Source organism: Chaetodon trifascialis, chromosome 8, assembly GCF_039877785.1.
Source record: "Chaetodon trifascialis isolate fChaTrf1 chromosome 8, fChaTrf1.hap1, whole genome shotgun sequence".
NCBI lineage: Eukaryota > Metazoa > Chordata > Actinopteri > Chaetodontiformes > Chaetodontidae > Chaetodon > Chaetodon trifascialis.
Window position 1 is genome coordinate 25,837,751 of NC_092063.1, and position 25,223 is coordinate 25,862,973.

The 25,223-nt window shown below is 41.1% G+C and overlaps 1 protein-coding gene across 7 annotated transcripts in view; it reads left to right on the plus strand.

The window, feature by feature from the left end:
* Nucleotides 1-19,191, plus strand: part of atp2b3b (ATPase plasma membrane Ca2+ transporting 3b) — a 62,178-nt gene extending 42,987 nt beyond the window's left edge. For 4 of the 7 annotated variants that reach the window (XM_070967729.1, XM_070967731.1, XM_070967730.1 and 1 more), the window contains 8 exons: nt 1-48; nt 143-249; nt 709-900; nt 4,665-4,878; nt 5,291-5,502; nt 9,109-9,216; nt 9,503-9,685; nt 17,849-19,191. The exon at nt 1-48 is cut by the window's left edge and continues 40 nt beyond it. In XM_070967729.1, the coding sequence (XP_070823830.1) occupies nt 1-48; nt 143-249; nt 709-900; nt 4,665-4,878; nt 5,291-5,502; nt 9,109-9,216; nt 9,503-9,685; nt 17,849-18,364 (1,580 nt within the window). In that variant the 3' untranslated portion in view covers nt 18,365-19,191. Of the gene's footprint in view, nt 49-142; nt 250-708; nt 901-4,664; nt 4,879-5,290; nt 5,503-9,108; nt 9,217-9,502; nt 9,686-10,851; nt 11,012-17,848 lie in introns of all 7 variants that reach the window. The other 3 variants (XM_070967733.1, XM_070967734.1, XM_070967735.1) reach the window with 2 other exon arrangements.
* Nucleotides 19,192-25,223: the final 6,032 nt, after the last annotated feature.

Consider the following 25,223-nt stretch of genomic DNA (forward strand, 5'->3'; position numbering starts at 1 on the left):
GCGTGCTGGCTCGGTCCTCCCCAACCGACAAACACACACTGGTCAAAGGTGAGTTCTCAAGTATATTCACCCAAACACATGCACACATACTTCGTTCACACCCACTTATAACCTATCTTGTTGCCAATGCATTTGTATCCAGGCATCATTGACAGTACCATCGTGGAACAGAGGCAGGTTGTTGCAGTAACAGGAGATGGAACCAATGACGGGCCAGCTTTGAAGAAAGCTGATGTGGGCTTTGCCATGGTAACCTGACAAATTATTTACTATTAATTATTTATTTAGCATTTAAAACCTTCAGTAGTTACATGTATTGGACTAATCACCCCACAGTATACAAATTCATTTTGGGCATCAAATGCTCCCTAATGCACAAACTTAAAGCAAAACAAATTTTCTAAATGTATTAATGACTGAAGATGACTAAGACAGTCAAGCATATTCATTAGGAATTTGAATCCTAAATATATATATATATAAAAAAACATGACTATATTGTATTTTATTTTAAATAAAAATCATATTTTGAATAGCATGCATATGATTTTGGCCATAGCTCTTACTCATACCAAGTGGTTGTGCTTGGAGGCAAGACAGCACAATACTGAGACAGGAGCACTCCAAAATAATTCAGATGCTTGAGTGCCTGCGTGAATCATGTCCTGAGTCTCTGTCTCCTCTTCGCTCTGTCTCAATCTATGTCAGGGTATTGCAGGGACAGACGTGGCTAAAGAAGCATCTGACATCATCCTGACTGATGACAACTTCAGCAGCATTGTCAAGGCGGTGATGTGGGGACGAAATGTGTACGATAGCATCTCCAAGTTCCTGCAGTTCCAGCTCACGGTCAACGTAGTGGCTGTCATAGTGGCCTTCACCGGGGCCTGCATCACTCAGGTAGACAGATTTTTTGATAAACATACATGCTGACACATGAGCATTCCTACTCACAAACATACAACGCATACACAAATATCACTCCTGTAAATATCACACAGCCTGTATCTTCTAAGATAAAGCAAATGCTTTTTTTGCATTTTTACTCAAAGCTAATTTAAGCAGTCCTCCTGATATACAGAGACAACTACCTATGTTTGAAATGCAAGGAATATTAACTTTCTTAGAAATAATCTTGTTGCAATGTATTTTGAATGGAAGAGAGTTAAATGCGTAACTCAAGAACAACATCAGAAAAACATAAAACTAACACAATTAGGCTCACATTTAAATCTAAGCCACCCTGACAGTATTCCTGTCCTGAGCTAACTGTCATGGTCGCAAATCTGGATTGACAATGATTAATCTAATAATCACTCAAGTTCTGTTCCTCAGTACTTGTTTTTAGGTACTTGCACTCAACTTTAGTGTTTCCATTTTCTGTTACTTTATACTTCTACACTTCTACATATCAGAGGTAAGTATTGTACTTTTCACTGCACTATATTTAGCTGAGCACTGTTGTGACTGGTTACATTTTAGATTAAGATTTTACATAAAAATCATAGGATAATCTTTTGAAACACTGTGTGTTTTTTTTAGATTAGATTAAACCGGTGGTTTCCAGCCTTTCTTACTTATGACCCCTTTTAAAAACAATGTTTATTTGGGGCTTCAATGTCCAAATAAGTAGTACTCTTTATTTCACAAAAAGCAAAGATCACTGAAAAGTCTACAAAAAATGAAAAGAAAAGTTTGTGTTGCTGAACTTTTTTTTTCTTTCCAGCCACATCAGTTATGTCACAGTATAAACAGTATAGTGAATTGTTAGAATTAACTCCATTTAAAGCTGCCTCAGCATTAAAATGCTGCTTACACTTTAATGCATCAATACTACAATGTAATAATGTCAATAATGTATGATATTATATATACCACGATAACGATTTAATGTGATATATTTTATTTGAATTTCCAAATATAAATATAAAAATAAATATATTAGTGCTGTCAAAAATATCATGTTATTAATGCAAATCAATTTAAATTTTTTTAAAAATCGTAATTTTTTTTTAGCGCGAGATTAACGCTCTTTGTGACCCAGTGAACTTGTAGTTTTTTATAAGCTGTGGCCACCGCTAGTAACGGAAGAAAAACTACAGGATCTGGTTGTAAACCGAAAACAAAACAATAGGCACGCCCCACGCACGTGTTTGGTCTTGCCTGCTCGCTAGCTGTAAAAGAGTAGGCTACCGGTTTGTGTGGATGTCAAGTGCGAAACGTCAAATTGGATGCGAACAGGATTCTGAATGGAAGGTTTAGTTTCAAAAAGTTGCCAGATGGGTCGACTGACAAGACCAAAGTTATCTGTCTTGTTGTTGTGAACTGAGTTATCAACGTAGCACATTCAGTTTGAAATACCACTTGATGGCCAAACACACGGCTAATGAGAACTCTCAGCCGCCTCCTTGTCAAAACCAGGCGACAATGGATGGCTTTCGGCAGAGGCGTATAGATACCGCAACTAAAAACAAGCTTACTGCAGCCATAGCCAAGTAATGTTCATTCTTTCTGGAGAGAAATAAGAGGCTGTGTTGATAAGCCTCTGGTGAATAAATAGAAGAGCATTATAGTCTGACTGCTTGTATGTTCAAAGGAAACTTCAGAAAAGAAGGTTTAAGCCATGGTTTAACTGCACTATAGGCTGAGTCTTAGTTTACAATGATGTGCACTTTGTAACTTTATCTTGTATCACCTTGTTTTGATCCCTTAGAAAGGGTTGTTGAAGCGGCTTTTTTGTAACCAAGTCTTTATTTTTTTTGTCATCTGTTTATTGACAGTGTTAAATTGTGTGAGATTTGATTCATTCAAATGTGAATGACTGCTCAAAGTGAGAATATTAGTGTGAAATGTAACACTACACGTTGTTTTCAATTAAAAACGTTCGCACAAAGCAAGCCTATCCACTTTTCCATGTTGATAACAGTATATAAATGATAATTCAAGGGACATTTAGATTAGATAAAAATCCATCCATTATCTATACCGCCTATCCCTTTCGGGGTTGCGGGGGGCTGGAGCCTATCCCAGCTACGATGGGCGAGAGGCGGGGTACACCCTGAGCCGGTCGCCAGCCGATTGCAGGGCCACATGTAAGGACAAACAAACATTCACACTCACACCTACGGACAATTTTGAGTCACCAATTAACCTAATGAGCATGTTTTTGGTCTGTGGGAGGAAGCCGGAGTACCCGGAGAGAACCCACACATGCACGGGAAGAACATGCAAACTTCACACAGAAAGGCCCCGCCTGACCCGGGGATCGAACCGGCAACCTTCTTGCAGTGAGGCACGCGCACTACCTGCTGCGCCACCGTGCAGCCCTTAGATAAAAATGTGCAGTTAATTTGCGATTAATCGCAAGTTAACTATGACATTCATGAGATTAATCGCAATTAAATATTTTAATCTATTGACAGCACTAAAATATATATAAATATTTCCAAATTTCCATACCTTCCTACTGTGGAATAACTAAGAGTAGTATTTTCCACAATGCAATGTGTCACATTTTATGGATTGAAAATTACTGCTGTCCAACTCCTGTCAGAAATGAAATGAAGAATGAAGATAATCATGCCATGTTCATGTCATATTGTTTAAATTGTAATTACGAGTTGCTGAGTGGGCAAATCTGTTCACCTCAGCCTCTGACTAGTAATTCTGAGTCAGACAGGTTATGACCCTGATGATTTCCCATTGGTGAAAAAAACTATGGATATGTCAGCAAACTGTTGGCAGAATAGCTGCAAAGGAACCATCTTCTGGTAGTTCAAATGAAAATGAAATCAACAACCATGACTTGATACAGATACATACATAACACACAAAACTAGCTAATTTATGCTGTTTGTCTGGTGTGACTATCAAGTTAGCACTGGTAACCCTGCCAAGTCAGTATAAGAGTTGTTTTTCCTGTTTTTCCCATTCTGCTGTCTATGTAAATGCAGCATCGGCATCACCTATGTGAAACCACGCATCTGCTCATGTTACCATGGTACCGAATTGTACCAAATGTCATTTTTTCACATTCAAAGCTTCTGTTCAGGTTTTCGAATTTAAATCTCCAAAAGAAGGTTGTCTCAATATGTCTGTCCTATTATACAGGACTACTAAATAATCATTAGTCATTCACAGGCACAACCATTCACATGCACACACCAATGGCACAGCATTTGGAGCAATTTTGTGTTCAGTATCTTGTCCAAGGGTACTTCAGTGGTTCAGTGGCCCCTGCCAGGGATTGAACCACCGACCTTCTGATAAGTTGACAGCTTCATTGCCCCATGCCCCAAGAGCTGCTCAATGTCTTTGGTATCAGCATCCAGCACATTGCCAACGCCGTGTGCCTGACCTTTGCAAGAAATACATGCAGCACATCAGTAGTACTGGCCCTTTTTAAAGGATCATAACCCTGTGAAACAGAAATACAACTACACAAATGAAACACACTTTGGTTCTGATAAATTAACACACTGACTGAAATGTCAGGAGTCAAGTTAATGGTTTAATACAAAAATAGCTGTCAATGTGGGGAATCTTGGCCTTGTGAAATGCAAATGACATGGACACGAAGGGACGCATCCTTTGACAATAATGACTTGGTGAATCCAGACTCATCTGAACATGGCTCATGACACAGGTTGTAAATCTCTCTGCAGGACTCTCCTCTGAAGGCAGTGCAGATGCTGTGGGTGAATCTGATCATGGACACGTTTGCTTCTCTGGCCCTGGCCACTGAACCCCCCACTGAGGCCCTGTTGCTACGGAAACCCTACGGCCGGAACAACCCGCTCATCTCACTAACCATGATGAAGAACATCCTGGGCCATGGAGTGTATCAGCTGGTCATCATCTTCACCCTCCTCTTCATAGGTGCACGCACACACACACACACACACACACACACACACACACACACACACACACACACACACACACACACACACACACACACACACACACACACACACACACACTTGTGCAATCCAGCATGTAATTTCACCTGCTATTGAAACAGCCTGAAATAGTTGGATTGGGTTAATAGATTTATTCTGAAGTTCGGATGGCCAGATTTGCTTCAGTGTGCTTTTAACCAAAAAAACAAGAAAAGAAAAAAAAGGTCCATTGGTAGTGGACACACACACAAATACACAGCCATCCTAGCAGCTACAGTGTTTGACAGTTTATTTGTCCTGCAGCATATTCAACACACTTCGAAATGAGCAACACAGCAGATTATTTATCCTGTCCTCACACCTCATCTACTCCTTTCTTTACCCTCCAGGTGAGCGAATGTTTAACATCGACAGTGGCCGCAATGCTCCGCTCCACTCCCCTCCCTCTGAGCACTACACCATCATCTTCAACACCTTCGTCCTCATGCAGCTTTTCAACGAGATCAATGCTCGCAAGATTCACGGAGAAAGAAACGTCTTTGACGGAATATTTTCCAACCCAATCTTCTGCTCCATCGTTCTGGGGACTTTTGCTGTGCAGGTAAGGTTAACCCTTCAGCACAAGATTTCAATTATTTTTATTCAGTTCAACTTGGGGCATGCTTTTATTCAATAGTGACAGTGAGAGAGAGAGAGAGAGAGAGAGAGAGAGAGAGAGAGAGAGAGAGAGAGAGAGAGATGGGGGGGGGGTAGCATGTGGCATGCAACAAAGGTCCTTGACTGGAATCAAAGCATTTGTGGTATCTTGCTGTAAATTTGTTGTTGTTTTTCCAGCCTAACTGAGCATCTCCAGCACTCAGCTGAAGGACATTAGGCTCAAAAACTGGACCAGATTTTTTCAGGTGTTGACTTGTAGGGGTGACATGTGGTTAGTTTCAGCTGGCTGTCTGAACAGAGTCATGTAAATGCATACCCCTGAAAAAGTCTGTAATAATCTTTGAAATAATAAAACAAACTCTACTCTTTCGTGATGGCTTGTGCTGCTTTGGTCACTTTCATAGTTTGTAAAAGTACAGAAAATGAATGTGATCATCTTCAGGCCTTGGCAGCTGGTTAAATGTCACATTGTCCTTCACTGTGTAACCAGATTCAAATACAAGTCCAGCTATAAGATTTCAAACTTATAAAATAGCACTGTTTGTTGAATTGGCTCACAGTCAATACAGAAGAAATGCACTGAGCAGAGAAATGTGAGCACACAAAAACAGAGAAGCAAACAAAGACAGGGAGAGATGGAGAGAGAAGAAGAGGGACATTTTCCAAAGCTCTTCAGTTCTCTGGGGGAAACCAAGTGAGCTAGAGGGGTTGGCAGTGATCTGGAGTGTGATAGTGACAAAGAGACAGTTAAGAAGAGATGAGAGATAGCTGAAGACTATAGACAGCTTGAGAGAGGTGAAAGAGAGAAATGAGTAAGAAAGATGGATCCCTTTACCCTGCAAAAAGTAGTGATTACTGTCTGATACACACTGTACTGTATCATACTGCAGCGAGATTTCTGACAGTGCGGTTTTGGTGTCAGGATGATAGTGTCACTCTGATAAGCCTTGTTCCTGGTTTAAATGATCATGTTGCTCTGTAAAACGCTGTTGTTACATCCACTGAGGCAAGTAGACCTACTGCAGACCTATAGTTGTTACCCTGGTCCATGTTTAACCCTGAGATTGGACACAAGTCTTGGGGCTGTGTTAATTATGTTGGAAATATTACTAATACAGAAATATTGCTATGATTGATGCAGGCCATGTTTTCCCAAGTAAAACTGAATTTCAATTCACTTTCAGACATCACAGTAACACCACAGTATAACACAATTTGTGCTGTATTTCCTGTTGAATAGCTTAGATTGGTATGAGAAATGTTCCTAAACTTTGACTTATCAGTCTTAAAAACTCCCAGTAAAACATAGAACTTCTTTATTTAAAGACGATAAAAGTAACTTTGATCAAAGTGTAAGTGTGATTCTTTGTACTCCTATAACATTGTCAGACTTACGGTGAACGAAAAAGATCAAAACTGATGCAGGAGAATCAGAGATGTCATCTTTTTTTATTCCACACAATTTTCTTCCTACCCATATTACTCACATGTTACACTGACAGTTTGGTTGCAGTTTCAGGTGTATTATATCCTTGTAGCCTTGAGCAGCAAGCCTCAGTCAGAGATTGGAGTGAGCGACAGAGGTCTTGTAAACTCACTTCTTTCGGAGGCTTATACTATTTTCACATATTAAGTTGTACACCCCAACACCAGGAAACACACTTTGATGTGGAAAATAGGTAATAGATCCAAAATGTCCTCTTTCAAGCACTGAATCATCCAATAGCTGGCCTCCAAAAGGGGACATGTCAACGCTGCATCATATGAGTCATCTCAACTGCATGCATCCTGCTTAGGCTATTATTCATAAAAATCTGAATCAAGTTAAAGAAGCATATGTAAACTCTTTAAGTGATATTCATATGTGGAGGTCTATATAAAATGTTTCATATTTAGATAATCACAGTGGTTGATGGAAAGATGAAAGAATTTGTTTCCTCACTCATTGTTGCTCTCTCAAAAGCGAGGCTTATATAATAATTGTTACATTTTTTATAATTGTTACAGATGTAGTTAAAATGAAATTCACTTTTGAAAGAAGAAATAACACAATTTTCATCTTCCAAATGTAAATGCCCGTACTCAGTTCACTACACTCATGTTTTGCTGCTGCAGTCTCTTTAGGTCTGGAATGACCACTAGCTTATGGTGGCTAATGTTAGATAATGTAGCAAACTTTATGTAGATATTGCTGTGTTCCTGACATTACTGAGTGAGTATGCTGAAACTCTCTTGGTACTATTGTATGCTGTGGTATATTGTAGCATGTCACAGATAACAAGATATGATCACACCACCAGGAGACATGTTTGTAGTTTCCTTCTAGACAGAACTTTTTAAGACCACTAATTAACATGTTAAGTCAGTGTGCACAGAGAGAAATAGCATATAACTCCCCATAAAACCCCAACTTGGCATTTGTTTGGGCTTTTCAGAGTTTTGTATGGATGAAACAAAGAAGGCACAGTATAACGTGTTAATTAGTGAACTTTAGAGGTGCTGGTTGGCAGTGGAATCAATCGTCTGAATAAGCTTATTCCCCAAATTTTCACATTTGTGGCGCCCCCTAGGGGCACAGTATCCCAGGACTGTGCAGTGATTGTGTTATAAAAAGGTTTTTTGTGTGTACGAAGGCTTAAAACAATTTTGATTTATTTAAGTTTTTGTCCCGATACACTATATGCCGATTTTGTCAAAATTTGTAGGAGGAGTAACAGAAAACAGATTTGGACAAAATTCTAAGTGGCAGAAAATCTTCCTGGGCTCAAATGGCCATGCTAGTAGATCACTTCTCCTGGACCCACAGAAAGTACAAAATGAACTGTAAATGACTCTTAAAACTGTGGTGAATTTAAGACCAAAATTTGACCTACCAGATGTTTCTAGAAAAACAATTAGAAATTGCCCAATGTTTAATTCTTTGAGAGTTCAAAATGCTCTTTACATGTAGGATCCCTAATTATGAATTTCATATTGAAAAAAAATCATATTAGTTTCATAATGTGAGCATGACAGTCAATCAACTTGGGATCCCATTATCATGTTGCATCCGAACAAAACAATACAATGCAATAGGTGTGTGCTTTTGGCCTGTGGCCCACCATCAGGTTCAGGTTTTGGCTCTGCAATGAAAAAAGTGTGAGAACCCCTGTCCTGCAGTGTTCTTTGTACACAGGGAAGTTTCAGTGACCTGATGTCATCCTAAATAAAATTGTGAAAGGACAATTTATAATCTTAATAGCATTAAGGTTTAGTTATACTTCATGAATAAAATGACTGCATGTGCTCTTGCTTAGAGTTTTTATTAGAGGCAACAAGAATTACAGTGATAATGCCACCTTGTATTTCCTACTTGAAATAGTGACAGACTAGAATAGACGTGTTGCCTTTTAAGACATCCTGGTGTTGTTGGGGTTTTTTGTGTTTGTGTTTTTACAGTACAGACTGTGGTTGGTGCAGCAGAAATGGACGGTGCAGTGTCAGTTTCTCCCTCAGCGCTGTCTTTGTATGTGGGACAATAATGACGTCTCTCCTTGTGTTTCTGCTGCAGATCGTGATTGTGCAGTGGGGAGGGAAGCCCTTCAGCTGTGCCCCTCTCAATGTGGAGCAGTGGCTCTGGTGTCTGTTCGTGGGAGTTGGAGAGCTGCTCTGGGGGCAGGTAAGCAGCTCTTCAGCCTGCTGAGTCAAACCACACAGAGCAAGAGTAGGCTGGCAGACCTGGTTTACCTAGTGTTTTCTCTGAGGTGAGGCTAAGGAAACATTTTCACACTGACTTAGATAAGACCTCTGATCTATTCTCTTCTGTGCTGAAATTAACAGTTGAACTAATCTGGTATTATCTGATGCATTGTGTATGTAGCATGGTTAGAAAAGCTCACAGCTGCTCAGCATATTGTCATACCAGTGTCTTCAGGTCAAATTATAATCTAATAAACCTGGTTTAGGTGATTGCCACGGTGCCAACAGAGCGTCTGCCCTGCCTGAAGGAGGCGGGGCTGGGCCTGGAGCCCGGGGAGGAGGAAGGGGAGGAGCTAGCAGAGGATGAGGAGGAAATCGACTGTGCTGAGAGAGAGCTGCGCCGTGGACAGATTCTCTGGTTCAGAGGCCTCAACCGCATCCAGACCCAGGTACTGTTTGAGCGGACCAACAAACCTTAACCAAACCTCTTTCACAGGAACACATACACGCAGAGATATCCAGGCACCGCAACAGAAGCTTCATGTGGTCATGACACACAAGCCGTTTATTAAGGTGAGCCACAGATAGATGGGATTGCCAAAATTTGCCAAAACTATGATGAAAGAGGATACATGAAAACCAAGGGAAATATTATGTATCACAAAAAATCTGAAAATGCCTAATGTTTCACTGTTTTACTCAAATCCTAAAATTCAAATTATTTTGGGGGGACATTGCTCCTTAATGGTGTAGTAACACTGCCTAAATAAACTGCCGGTATCATGGCCTTTACACACTAGCAAAAGAGATTTGGAAAGAAAGAAAGTTCTACTGCTGACACACATACAATTTTAGTAAAGTTGCATCTATATCTGTCTTTCTCTTATTCTGTCTGTGCTGTTACTCTGACTTGTGCCAAATGTAACAACTCAATTTTTTCTCTCCAACACAGCTAACTTTTCTCTTCTCTAATGCATTCTCTAACTTGGAAGTGGTATTTTAGAATTTCACAAACATCATGAGAGAGGATAAATGCTGTCATTGTGAGCATTTCGCTGCAGCGGCATTTGTGTGTCTGTGTGTTTACCTCGTTGTGTACAGGCTAATGCTTAGTAGACAGGGTTGATTCCTGCACTGCTTTGTGTGTGAATGAAGAATAAGCCAGCAAAACAGCATCAACATGAACACAATCAGCTCCCAGCCTCCTAAACAGTGTTAGAGAGCCAGTCCAGACTCTCTGCTTAAGTGCCTGTCTTTGCATAGAGTGGTCAGTTTTTCATTCAGAGGGTTTGGTCTGAGTCTCCAGACAATAAATGCACACACTACACACACATGCCTTATATACACCTGCGGTCATCATTTATAGTTCTCTTTATTGGTGATATTGAGAAAGCAGTTGTGATGCGTGTCACTGATGCATATTCGGCATCAAAGGTCATTAGAATGTTTTTTCTGTCATTTCTGCTGTGAGAGAAAGAGACCACAACACACACACACACACACACACACACACACACACACACACACACACACACAAACACACACACACACAAGCACTCTCAGACCAGTCTTTCCTGCCCTCACTGAGTGCTGCTGTTTTGTCTCTGTCCTGCAGATGGAGGTAGTGAGCACGTTCAAGCGAAGCGGTTCGTTTCAGGGAGCGGTGAGACGGCGCTCCTCTGTGCTCAGTCAGCTCCACGACGTAAACACTATCTCTACCCCCTCTCACGTAGCTCTCTCCACTGCAACAGCCAATACCAGCCCAGCCCCCGGGAGTGAGTCTGCCGAACGCATGTACACACATAAACATAAACACACACACACACACACACACACACACACACACACACACCTGCAAACCCACTTGCACTCACTTTCTCTCTCACACATTCATTCGTAGACACAAACATACACAATGCTGCACGGCACGTGGACTGCAGTATTTTTACTCTCTCTGGTTGTGTCCCCTCTGGCTCGCTCGCTGCTCGTGTGTGTGCAATGTCTCCTCTATTCTTTTCTCTTATTCTCCCTTTCAAACAGCACCCAGTCCTGACCGGCTGTATAGTTCTGGTCTGGTCTGATCTGGTCTGGTCCAAATCCAGTTCAGGTCTCAGTCCAGAGTCTGTTTTGTTGTTGAGTGTTGGTCGGTGCAGGAGGCGGCTTGCTGTTCTCTCTCTGTCTGAGGTGTCCTGACAGAAGTGGAGCAGCATTGTTTATATAGACAGAAAGTGACTCATGTTTTAATGTATGAAAAGAAGAAAAGAAATTGCAGAAAACACTTTGGTTTATTCCGACAAGGCAAGAATGCATCCTAAAGTTCAGGGAGCAAATGGCAGCTCCTCCTGCACCATGTGTTACTTCCTGTCTGTGAATGAGGTCAAGCGTGGTTACTGTGGTTGATGCCTGATGTAAAAAATTCTTTTCTCCATAGACTAAGAGAATATAGTGTAATTATTCTGTGACTCCTGTTATACTGTAGAAAATGCTAGGATTAGATTTCACTGCCATAGAATTCATACTCATGACCAAATGGCTTTCATATGGCTTCTGCAATTATCTAAACTGTAAACCTTCGAGTATAAAAGCCCTTGTAACACACTGCTGTTTCCAAGACTACAGTAAAAAATCCTTCCCTCTTCCTCTATCGCTCTTGCTTTCTTTCTCCTTCTTGTGCTCCTTTCACTTTTGTCCAGTTCTGCAATTGTTGTCAACTGGTTATTTTTGTAACAGTATTTCCAGCTCCGACGTCACAAGTTTGGCCCCCACGATGTCTCCAAAAACTCCTGATTTTTCTCTCTGTCCAGTCTGTCCCCCCCCCATCACAGTTCTCTCCTCTTTCTTCTATATTCATGAGATATTACAGGTTCCCTGTTTGCAGAAATATTCTGTGAAATGTGTTCTTATTGTTCTTCATAAGTAGAGTTGTTCTTTTGTAGAGGTATTTAGATTTTACCAGATCTAAATACAGGCTCTTGTGTAGCATACTTATAAGATTTCTTTAGTAGGTGTCTCTTCATTTTTTCCCTTTTTTGAATATTACTTTGTCATTTACCTCATCCCTTTTGTCATCCTCCCATCTCCTTACTAGAGTAGCGTCCACCCCTCATGTTTTCTCTTAATTTCTTTGTATGTCAGTTCCGCGTGTGTCTGTTTGCAAGTGTGTTAATGAGTGTGCATTTGCTGACATATCCGAGAGCCATGGTTTGACTTCTGTGTGTTTCCCTGTCAGTGTGTGAATGGGGTATGCTGTATGCTGTATGTATGCTTGTGTATGAGTGCGTGTGCCTGTGTGTGTGTGTGTGTGTGTGTGTGTGTGCATGCATATGTATGGTTGTGCTGTCTCTTCATTTGATTGTCTTCATCCGTCTTCTCAGTTCCCTCTCCTTACCTTCCTTGCTTCCTTCCCTCTTCCATTCCATGCTGCTTTCCTCCCCACGTTGCTCCATCACCTGAAAGTGTAGATACAGAGAGGCTCAAGTCTGCGCTGCTGACACCTCATTGTTGTGATCATCCTGCACAGACACAAGAAGTTAGCTGGGCTTTGGTTAAGTACTTTGGCAACACATCCTTCTCTCCATCACTTTACAACGTCAGTGTAATATGCAATAAAATGTGTTATATCAATATTCAGTGCTGCACGCTGCTGCTACATTGGCTGCCTGATAGAGAAAACAGTTCATTTGACAAAGGTGTGGAAGAAGGGATGTACAGTCAAAGTATGGTACTAGGGTCAGGCCCCACCACTGCTAGCTCATTGCTTGCTATTTCAATTCTTTTCCTTTGAAGAGCTTGTTGAGTGGAAATCTGTTATTCAACAGCAGTATGACACATACTTTCATTGTGAAGTCATCCTTTGTGGTTCAGTTTCTGATCAGAAACCAGATGAATTTGGACAAACAAACAAAACAAAGATGGAATGTGAAGGAGCAAGCATTAACCTTGAGTTATGTGACACAGGTTTGTTTCTCTGAATCACATCATGCTGTATGGAGGCAGCCTGTGCTCAAATAAAATGTGTTCCCATTTGATTTAGCTTTCAGGATGGGGTTTAGGCAAAAAGCAGTGTTCAGACTGTGTCAAATGAACTTCCAGCCACAGAGAAGTATATCAGACTTGATTTTACTTACTGTAAAGGATATGTCTGGTAATATTCTCTTCTTATTGTCAACAAATCCCATGAAAAGACCAAAACCAACCATAAATGTACTGACAAGTACTTTGTTGTCTGTGTATTGAAACCCCAATATAGATTCTTATTCTGAGTCGTAGAGCTCCATTGTTGTCCAAAAACTATTAACAAGATATAGAGCCATGCTAGTTGCTCTAAGAGCTTTCACTTAGACACAGCTTTGAGCTAAGTGCTATTATCAGCGTGCTCACAATAACAATGCTATCAGGCTGATTGCAGATGTAATATTTGCCATGTTCACCATTTTACTTTAGAGTGTTGGCATGTTAGCAATTGTTAATTAGCACAAAGTACAATTGTGCTTGATTGGAATGTCATTAGTTGTGCAGGTAATAGACTTTTGCTCTGATGATGGCACTAGATGAAAAGTTAAAGTTATTCAAGTTCATCCTGAGGGTAACATCTGAATATCTGTACCAAAAGTCATCACAGTCCACCCGAATAGTTGTTGAGACATTCCACATAAAAGCACAAATGAATGAACCATGAATGGGGTCCCTAAATGTCTGTACGCAACAATGTGCCAATCCACCTTGTAGATATTTAGATAGAGACATGTCACAGGAAAAGTCAAGGGACCACCAAAGTCAATATTTGTTGAGATATTGAGATTTTGGTTGTGGACTGACTGACTGACATTGACATGCTGCGAGGCTAAAACACATCATTCAGCTGCACTGCTCTTTTTATGGGATTTGGTGACAGTACCACAAATGTAGAATATGACTAGACTTTAAGCTCTTTCCTGAGGTCTGATGATATACTCTGATATGTGAATCCCCAACAATAACAACACACTTCAAGTGATTGCCTATGTGTTATCAGACAGACTGACTCCTCCCCCTGCACTGCTGCTCATCCACAGGTAACTTCAGGGTCATTACATTACCTACTACCCAGAGTCATGTGCAAAGCAGACGCAGCCCTCAGACTTGGCACTGTGCCCCGTTGTAATACTGAGTGCAAAAGTTCTGACGTTGACACCATCACCTCCCTCATTTTTACAGCCAAATCTATCATCATTTGTAAGAAATGAGCCCAGACACATCTTAAGATGTTAAACAGAGATCTCAAAATGATGTAAGTTTTCCTTTCATGCTTTCATTCACCTGAGCTGTGCTAGAACTGATCTATGGATCCAGTTTGTTTTCATTTCAGACTGGGTTAGTTTTATCTCCCTGAAACCCCATAATAAAGAAATTCAAAGAAAGCAGGTAAAGGTAAAAAGAACTGCAGAGAAAGCAAGCCATTTGAGACAAGACAAGACAGATCAACTAGTAATAGTTTAAAAGCATAATCAACTAATACAAAAGACATAAAAGGCACCAAAGGTCCTTCAAAAACCAGCATGTTTTTAAATGACCTTTAAAGACATCCAAAAGCAATTTAAAGGCATAATCAACTAATAAAAATACTTTAAGATGAATAAAAGGTCATTCAGAAACAGCATGTGGGACGACAAAATGTTAAGCACGCACATGGTAGTTAGTAGTACTAGAAAAAGGATAGGTTAAAGAGATGTTTTTAACTGCTGTTTAAGAATTCCAACAGAGCCTGGCTCTAAAATCGTTGGGGAGGCTCCTCCACAGTCTGGGAGCATAGCTGAAGAAAACTATGATGGTATATGAGTAGGAGACATAAAGAGAATATGCACTGAATTCAGGAAGGGTTGCTGACATGTTGCTATGGATTAGAGCTCAGTCATATATCAAAGATTGGGTGCTACTCAGAGTTGGGCACACGGTGGGAAAATGGAGCCATTAACCAGTCGTACCTCACAGCTTCCAAATGTATTTATGTTGCAGTTTCTTCTCATCAGCAGTTGTTTTGCACACAGCAGCCTCTCTACCTTCCAGCGCCTATTTCCTTCTCGTACTTTAACCACCATCGTTTTTCCATCAAGCACTGCTGAAAGAGCTGACAGGGAGAGAGAAAGAAAGTGGGTGAGAAAAATAAGCAACACAGCAGTGCCCTGACCTCCAGGCCTCTCTGGTCACACTGTGGGCGTTATATACTCGAAAGTTTACCTTTTCCATGGAGACTAAATGAAAACAAACCAAGCGCTGACAAAGTGAGAAAGTAACATTCTGAAACCTTCTCAGTCTGCATGAGGTGTTTTTCTACTGTCTGACAGGCTCTTTGGAAAAACAGATAAGCACTGAACCTACAGCTTGACCGTCTGTCTGTGTGTCTTTCTGTCTGTATGTCTGTCAGTCTATCATATATGCCAGAGTCATATATAGAGACTCCGCGTAGACTCCCTCCTAGTTTGACCAACTGCAGCACTGATCTCCATTCAGCTGCCTGACCATCCACCTCTCATAATCACAGTTTGGACTCCAGTGGGTGCTGCAGTCAACATAAAGCTTCTTCTCTGTGGATCTCATTTGACCAAACTGTCTCTATGTAGGGCTCTGCCTGCCTGTGCCTGTCAGTATATTTGCACTGAACTGTCTCTGTTTCTTTTGAGCTCATGCTGCTTCTTTTCCTCTGGGCTTGGGGGAAGGGTGCATGGACCAACTGCCATGGCAAAGGAATGTGTTTATGCACGCATACACCATTGACTACATAATCCACCTTGAAGTGCACTCATAGACCTCACTCTGATGTGTGTGTGTGTGTGTGTGTGTGTGTGTGTGTGTGTGTGTGTGTGTGTGTGTGTGTGTGTGGGAGAGAGAGAGACAGAGACAGAGACAGAGACAGAAAGAGAGCATACGTGACAAAGATCTGATTCAGCATGACCTGGCTGCCTCTTTATGTGTGACAGGGCTGATGCCCTGAGTTTTGCTTTGGCCGTTGAACCAATCACCTTCTGTTTCTAGTAATCTAACCAATCACATACTGTTCTAACCTGCTGATTCTCTGTGATGTCACCTTTTTTTTGCAAGATTTGTTTTTTTCTGTCCTGCAGCAACTTCATCATCAGCATCATCATCATTTCAATCACTCTGCTTTCCTCTGTCTCTCACGACTGCATGGCTGCACATTCAATGTGCATGTGTGTGTGTGTGTGTGTGTGTGTGTGATTGTGTGTGTGCGTGGATGTGTGTGTATGTGTGAGTGCATGTATGTGTGCGTGTGGATATGTGTGTGCGCATTTGTCAGTGTGTGTGTGTATGTGGATGTGTGCGTGTGTGTGTATGCACAGAGAAGCTGACAGACAAGGTCACTGTCTGGCTGTGTGTGTGTGTGTGTGTGTGTGTGTGTGTGTGTGTGTGTGTGTGTGTGTGTGTGTGTGTGTGTGTGTGTGTGTGTGTGTGTGTGTGTGCACGAACCAGATCTCTTTAACAAACCCATGATTGACAGCTGTGCAGTGCATGTTGATGTCAGGCTTCAAGTTGCACAATGTGGAAACAAGTAAACTGTTGGTTCACTCAGTTACACTGCTGCTGCATGCACATGTGTGTGTGCATGGATTTGTGTGTGTGTGTGTGTGTGTGTGTGTGTGTGTGTGTGTGTGTGTGTGTGTGTGTGTGTGGTCACCTATATGTTATTAACATTTTTTTTATCTTATTATACATTAATACACTCACCATTCCCGCTTCTTTTCCATCTGTGCCTAACAACCACCCACATCTGCATGCACATGATCCAGTGTGCTGAGGTGTGAGTCTTTTCCCCACACATTGCATAACCCCCCACCACCACCACCACCACCACACACAAACACGTGTGTATGATGTAAAGCGTCTGCAGCTTCTGTGGCCTTTGTGATGGTGGCTACTGAATGCTCTCATTGTGTGAGGTCTGATTGGTGTGTGAGAACTGACAAAAACGTGTCATAAGCCAAATCATTTTGAAACACTTTGTTTTTTTTAACCTTTGTCTGTTGGAGACACACAGGATCAGGTGGACGTTCTGTTGATACTGAATTCCTCAAGATGTTCTCTTCTCAAGGTTAAAGTAATACAATTAGAAATTACCTTGATATCTTTAAATGAAATCATGCACTCATGTAGTGCAGTGCATACACCTGTATTTAAATTTGCTTAGCTACAAACTCATGCCAAGATATGTCCTGTCTGAACAAATCCAAAAATGTTATTATTTATATATTTTTGAGGGGTTTTTTTTGTTTATCCATTACCAGATGAATTTAACTGAAAACTTGTCTTGCCTAAACATGACTTGCCTTGACTTGACTTGAGTCAAATAGATTTTGATATATATATATTTTATGTCTTTTTAATTTAGATGATTTTTTATATAACAACATGTGACCAATAGATGTTATCATAGACAAAGTTTGACTGAAGCCACCTGGCCCTGAGTGCCCATCTGTCTGTCTGTCACTCGGTTTGTCTGCTGGAGGACAAAAGTCTGTCTGTCTCTGGGTTTCCCATTGTCCCTTTTTTCCCTTTTTTATGTCTGACTTTCTCATGTCTTTCTTGTTGTCCCTCCCTTGCCTTTTTCTTTTCGGCAGATGCGAGTGGTGAAAGCATTCCGTAGTTCACTGTACGAGGGCCGGGAGAAACCGGAATCCCGCAACTCCATCCACAACTTCATGGCCCACCCGGAGTTCCTCATCAACGACCTCATCCACAACATCCCGCTGATCGACGACACTGACGTGGACGACGAATCGGAGCTCAGCAGATACCAGCACCTGCACCCGGCCCTCCGCAAGCCACCACCCCCTCCCACCCAGCCCCAGCCCCCAGCCCGCAACCGCCCCACCCGCCCCTACCGCCAGTACAGCCTTCCCGTGACCCCGTGCAACCGAAACAACAACAACAACAGCAGCAGCAGCAGCAGCAGCATTAGTTCAACAATCACCCACGGCAACAAAAACAGCACCAACGCAGTTACCCCCAGCAACCGGAGCCCCCATCACCACCACCATCACCAACACCACCATAACCATCATGGCAGAGACAGGCCGGTGAAACCCTCCGCTCCTCACCTGGCCCATCTCTACTGCGTGGAGACCTCCTTATAACTGAGCTGAACGTGGGTCGGGGGGAGGAAGGGGGAGCGGAAGAGAGGGCTGAGGACTCACACATGACATTTTCATCCAGTCTCCCTTACAACAAGCTAACAGGAGGGAGTGAAGGATGAGGGAGGTACAGGAGGGAGTGGACAATGGCTGGAGACTTCTGCTCGCAACTCCCTGAGAACATTGCGACTTTCCCTCCCTTTGCCCTTGCTCCAGCCCTCTGAGTCTGACCCTCTGACAGCACCACCCCTGTCCCCCTCCACTCTTGAACCCACCGCCCCGTCTGTCCCCCTCCCTCAAGAACCAAACCACCCCACCCTGCCTGACCTCACACACACTCGTCACACACACACACAGATCTGCTCTCGCTGCTTTGTCCTGAGTGACGGTGGGTTGGGGAGGGAGGGGGGCGGACATCCAAAAAAACGGCACATCCCTCAATGCTTCAGTAGAACAGGGCTACATCAGGGCCAGAGGCCGACTCACTCTGTTTCTATTGGTGTTCATTGGTGTTGTTGTCATTAGCCACTTACCTACCTACCTGTCATGGCACCATAGTCGCCACCATCATTTATCTGGCTAGAACCTACAGCCACTTTTAAATCACCACTTTGCTTGCGATAAGTAAAACGCTTTGTTAAAGCTTTAACTAGACTTCAATCAGTTCCATCCTCTGATTCATTTATTTCTCAACATAATGGTGCTCATTAATTTCTTTCTTTTACATTGGTTTATTCTTTTCTCTCTCTATGAAATTTTACATTTGACATTTTTTCTTTCATTCTCCTCTCTCTTACAATGTGTGTATGTGTATTGTCTTGTCTCTTCTGAAAAAACAAAAACAAAAATAGAACAAAAATAGAAATTGCAAACAAAGATACTGTTCATTTAAACCTAATAGTAAACAAAATGGCTGCAAAAAAAACTAAAGGAGGAAATATATATATATATATATATATATATATATATATATATATATATTATTTGAATGTTTGGGAAGCGACAACACAGAACTCTTTATGTTCATCACTGTTCTTTCTCAGCCCAATCTGCCCAATCCTTGAATGCCGCCCCATTAGATCACATGACCTGTTATCTGTAATACTGTCCACCCTGCTATGAGATGATACAGCGTTTTGGATCTCACATTTATTGTGATGTATACATGTATGCATACATTCGCCCCATACAGGACATACTTCATTTACTGCCTCCTGCCATGTTGATGAATTGATGAGGATGTATGGGTGATATCTATGGGCATCACCCAGGGCAAGCTCATGGGTGATGTCCTCTTCCAGTCTCTTTATTTCTGTTACATGTTCTGTCACCTTCTCTCTTGCTGTTCCTCAGTCCATTTTGTAATTTCCTTCGTTCACTTTGTTTCGCCTCATCCCTTCTGGTCCTTCGTCTGCCTGTGTGTGTCTCTGTCAGCTTTTTTTGGGAGAAAAAAAGCTGAATGCTTGTGAAGCATTAACCCTTTAAATGCCATCAAACACACAATGCACAGACGATGGCCCTTTAAATCTTACGTACACTCACTTCGAAGCCACTCCTGTTCACGTGCCATTGGGTCATCTCCATCATGTACCAGTTCCCTCTCCATGAGTATTGTGGACAAAGTGATTGTTTCATTTGATCTGTTGGATGTTCGTTCCAGTAATTTTTACAGAGAAGAAGAAATAATTCACTGTTTGATGTTGAAAAGCAACCAATCAATCCAGCGATCAGGTCTATGTTGAATATCAGTGTTCAGTCTTACAGTAGCTTTAGGCCCAAAGCCCACTCAGATCTATCAGGTATGACCAATGAGAGCTTATGTGTCATGTCCTTGTGTCAAATACTGTGCATTCCCCATCATCATGATGTACAATTAGTTGATTATAATACCTTAAAGGAACAGTTTGACATTTTGGAAAATACACTTATTCACTTTTTGTCACTTTTCGTGTCTGCAAACTAAAAATGTGGCTACAGCCAGCAACACATTAGCTTAGTGTAGCATGAATACTGGAAACAAGAGCAATCAGTCAGCCTGGCTGATTCAAACATTAAAGGAAAGCTGCCTACAGCACCTCTATAGCTCACTAATTAATATGTTATATTTTGTTAGTTTAATCTGTACAACAACAGGGTCTCTGCAGGTCTTGAAAAGTCTTTAAAAGCATTGGATTCAGTTTCCTCAGTAAAAGGCCTTAGAAGGTATTAAAAAGTCAAATGTTTTCTCTTGGCTGTCAGGAGACATTTATGCTTAGAAATAAGTGCATTGACAGCGTGTTGTGCTGCAGGAGGTTGTTTAGTCCTTTTTGTGGACGTTCAGTCAGCGCCATCAGACCTGCAGCAAACACTGTCACTACTGTGAACTGCAGCAGCTAACAAGCTCATCTTATGGTTGATTTAGCAAAAACTTAAATGAATTAATTATTTTTGATTGGTTAATCCATCCAACCATTTTATGTTGCTTGTCTACATCCATGTCTCTTTCATTAAATAAATCATTTGGAATTGCTGTTATATGCGACTGGCAGTGCTGAAAAAATATGATCTAATAATAAATTATTCTGGGCCATATTGTCCCTACAGGTTTTCATTATTTTTTCATATTTGGCTGGATGATGTTGAAACATCATAATCTACATTCTGTGGTTTAAAGGGGTCTAAAAAGTCTGAAATTTAACTTGGTGAACCCTGCAGTAATCCTGCAAAACCAAAGTGTAAAAACAATGTGGTTTTATTAAGAGTTATGTGCTGGATGATTTCTTGGCTGGGCTCCATAACTTCCTTCCTTCCCAGTCTTCTTGTGATAATAGTTTGGCAGATAACCCTACATAAATCCATGTTTCTGATCTTGGGTTCTTGTGTGAATTCATGAAGGAGATATAATGTGTTAATCAGTGAGCTTTAGAGGTGCAGGAAGAAGGAGCCAGGCGAGGTGTCTCCCTGTTTGCGGGCTATATGCTAAGCTAACTGGCTACTGGCTTCAGCTTCCCAGTGAATGGATAGATCAGAGAGTGATCAGTCTTCTCATTAAACTCTCTGCAAGAAAGCAATTAAGCACATTTGCCAAAATGTTTAACTCTTGCTTTCAGACACATCATGTTGAAGCTGTCCAGTGTAAAACTGCATAACACACTACATGAGCACACCTCATCAAAAAAAAATAAATAAATAAAAAATAAAAAAAAACATTTGGAAACATTTGGAAAGCCACCCATGTGACGACGGGTACAGGGCCCTCTACATTGCATTCCACCATCACCTTGTCGAACTCCACCTCAACATTCCATGGAACATACATTCCAAACAACTGCATCACATTCCAGACTGGGTGTGAGAGTGCCCTCCTGTATCCCATGTTGCACTAGGTGTGGGTGAACCGCTGACTTCATGTTGCCTCGGAGCGTGACTGCAATGCAAACCTGGAACCGCCATCCCCTCGGTTATCCCATTGACTTCCCTGAGTTATCGACTGGTCCCACTGCCGGAGAAAGGCAAGGGCAGACAATATGCAACAGACTGCCATGTTAACACCTGTACCCATGTACGATTAGAAATAGAGATGATAACACATGCAAACACAGCGCGAGAACATGTCTGTCCTGCTAGTTCTGTTTCAGGATGCACGCAGGGCTCTCTGGGAACACCCTTACCTGTACAGAACTCTGTCTTCTTGAATGCTCATCATCATCACCACCACTCTGACCTGACCTGACCTGAAGCGGGCGGGTGGTGACATTGTATTGGTCTGTCTGTTTCGAAGCATGCATTTGGTATCATTAATGTCACTCTTTATGTGTTGGTAAATCATTTAAGCTACTGTCACTACTGTGTGCTATGATCTCTCCACATCTGCTCTCCTCTCTCTCTCTCTCTCTCTCTCTCTCTCACACACACACACACACACACACACACACACACACACACACACACACACACACACACACACACACACACACACACACACAAACAAACTCTTATCCTGTTCAAGTCTAACCTATTCTATTTCAGCACCTCTTAGCACAGCTCTAAATGCTTTCTGCGGTGTACAAAAACACACAGACACACGCATACACAGCAAACAACAGGTGAATAATCTACAGTGGTGTAAATTTGACTGTCCAGTTCCAGCCATCTCTGTCCATCCGTCCAGCCACGTTACATCATGATGTTGTGAGACAGTTTCACAGAAGGCAAAACACGATGTGAAAAAGAATATATTTATCAAAATTATAAATTGTACAACTGCACCACTACTGTACAGACCGCCCAATTGTGCACATGTGCATCTTTAATTTACAGGTACTATGTTCCTGTTACACTTTTTATTTTATTTTTTGTTTTTTGTTCCTTCTTATCCTATAGCTTTTTGTAAAGAGAGGAACAACAAAATGGAAGCGCTTGTATATTATTATTATTATTATTATTATTATTATTATTATTATTATTATTATTATTATTATTATTATTATTATTATTATTGATTTTCTCCACCAGTGCTCCCACTGATGGAAAAAGACAGTTGCACATTCTCCTGAGCATATTCTGAGGGCTGTGTTTTCTGTCCACTGAACAGCCCCTTAAGTGTGCAGAGGTGTGGAGATGCTTATAGTCTCTTAAGACCAGAGACACCACTCTGTAAATAAAGAGAAGGAGATACAAATGTACCTCATTATGATCTAAAGGACTGGACAAAGTGGGGACCCAGGGAGGATGGAGAACTGGAGGGTGATGCAGAGCTAGAGACTGCAGAAGTGCAATGCATCCACGCATTGTTTAGGCTGCTCTTTTAGATCTGTTACATGTATTTACTGCCATGTTACGATGAGAAGAACTTAAGGTTTTACATTATTCATTATACATACTGTTGTAAATATTGTGTGTGGAATGGTCCCCCTTTTTGCACAATGCAGTGCTGTTCTGCAGACAGAAAATGCAGCCTTAACTGTGCTGAAATGAAAAAGACCAAAAAAAGGAAAAAAAAAAACAAAAACATAAAGACTATTGAATATATTAAAGAGTTACCTGCCTGTTATTTAAGCGAATAAATATCTATATATGAGAAAGAACACACCTGTATACTGTAGACTAAATCTGTATGGAAATCTAAGAGAATTTAATGAGAATTAAGTCCAACACCTTTTGTCTGTATGAAAGAAAAAATACATCAAAGTATTCTACAATAATAACTTTGACAAAGTCTGTGTGGTCCTGTGTTGTTTTTTCACAGTGATGCAAGACAAGTACATGTTAAACCTCTGAAGAAGTGGTGGTTTTGAAAAAGATGCAGCATTTGTTCTCATCAGAATACCTCACAGGTATATGACACTGATTAAATCTGTCCATATGAGGTCCCCTTGAAATTGTGATCTCAAACAGAACTTGCAGAATGTACAGTATTAATTGTTTGTTCATTCAGTGAGCTTTTACTCAAAATCACCCTCCCTCAAATAACCCTTTATGAACCAAACCTGTACACCTGTGCAAGGCCAAATGTCTTTCTCCATTTGACAGTTTCACGGCACTCATTTGGACTTGTCAACGCAGATGTAACGAACATACATAGAGGCTGCATTCCATTGTGGTGTGCCACGTCCAGGCAAGATACCCATCGACATGATATTGTGCTGCCAGTAACTGTTAGCAAAGTTAATGATCATGTTTTGCCCACAGGGAGTAGCAGCTGTCATTTACAAATGGCTTTTGGAGTTCTGCACAGATGGATTTTTGAGAAACTGAATGGAATTTTCCCCTTGCCTTACTTTCCTAGGTTTTAGGGATCTTTTTGCTTTGACAAGTGTACACACAGGAAAAGATTCTGGAGATGGAATTTGGAACCCTTCATTGGTTTGGAACCAAATATATAAGAATTTGTTTTACAGAATTTATAAAAAATGAGAAAATATCTTTTCGGGGAGTGAGTCACCTCGACTGGTTTGGTGCAAAATTTGCAAGTGTGCAAAATTGGCTTATGGTGGCAAAAAAGAAAGAAAGAAAGAAAGAAAGAAAGAAAGAAAGAAAGAAAGAAAGAAAGAAAGAAAGAAAGAAAGAAAGATTGTATGTTCAACTGTCCCAATAAACCAGTGTACCAGCATTTACAATCCCAGGATCTTGAAACTGAAACAGGTAAATGGTATTCAGCCATCATTCATTTTATTAAACCCGCTCTTTTCCTACTGCAACATAACAAAATGCCACAGTGGCAGGGCAGGAGCTGGAACGTTGACAGATGCAGCTTTTTCCATTCATTTATCACTTTATCTGTGACAGCTTGATGTATCTGCAATAAGAAATGTCTACTGGTTTTCAAATAGGACTAATATGAGCCACAATGTCTAGTTACTTCATTAGCTATCATAATACATGTGATCAGATATGCCTTTAGTTCTTTTTTCTGTCACAAACCGTGAATGAGGACATATTTTTGTATCTCAGATACATTCTGTAACTACACTTTGTCAGCTGTTTGCTACTGAAGTCTCATTATACATTTTAAGCATTTGTTTTGTGAGGTAGTCCCAAAACCTTCAGCATTTGAAGATGATGCAGAGCTCTTTATCTGTACCTGGTGTCTTGAATAATTTCTACACCAAGACAAGCTCTGTGTATCCAGGGATAGACTTCCTTGAATGCTTAGATGTCTGCCTTGCTGTCATGGTAACTACTGTCTCTGTTACATTAAATCAATAACAATAGTATGAACATCATATAAACAGTAGCGTTAACGTCTTCCAAACATCAGAAGTGACCAACACTTGAGTCTGAAGCAGTGTGCTGACTGACTGCACAGCTGTATGATAACATGCCACTGCAGTCAGACGCCTTCAGTGTGACCTTGAGCTTCATCCTCAGCCGGTGGTTCTCC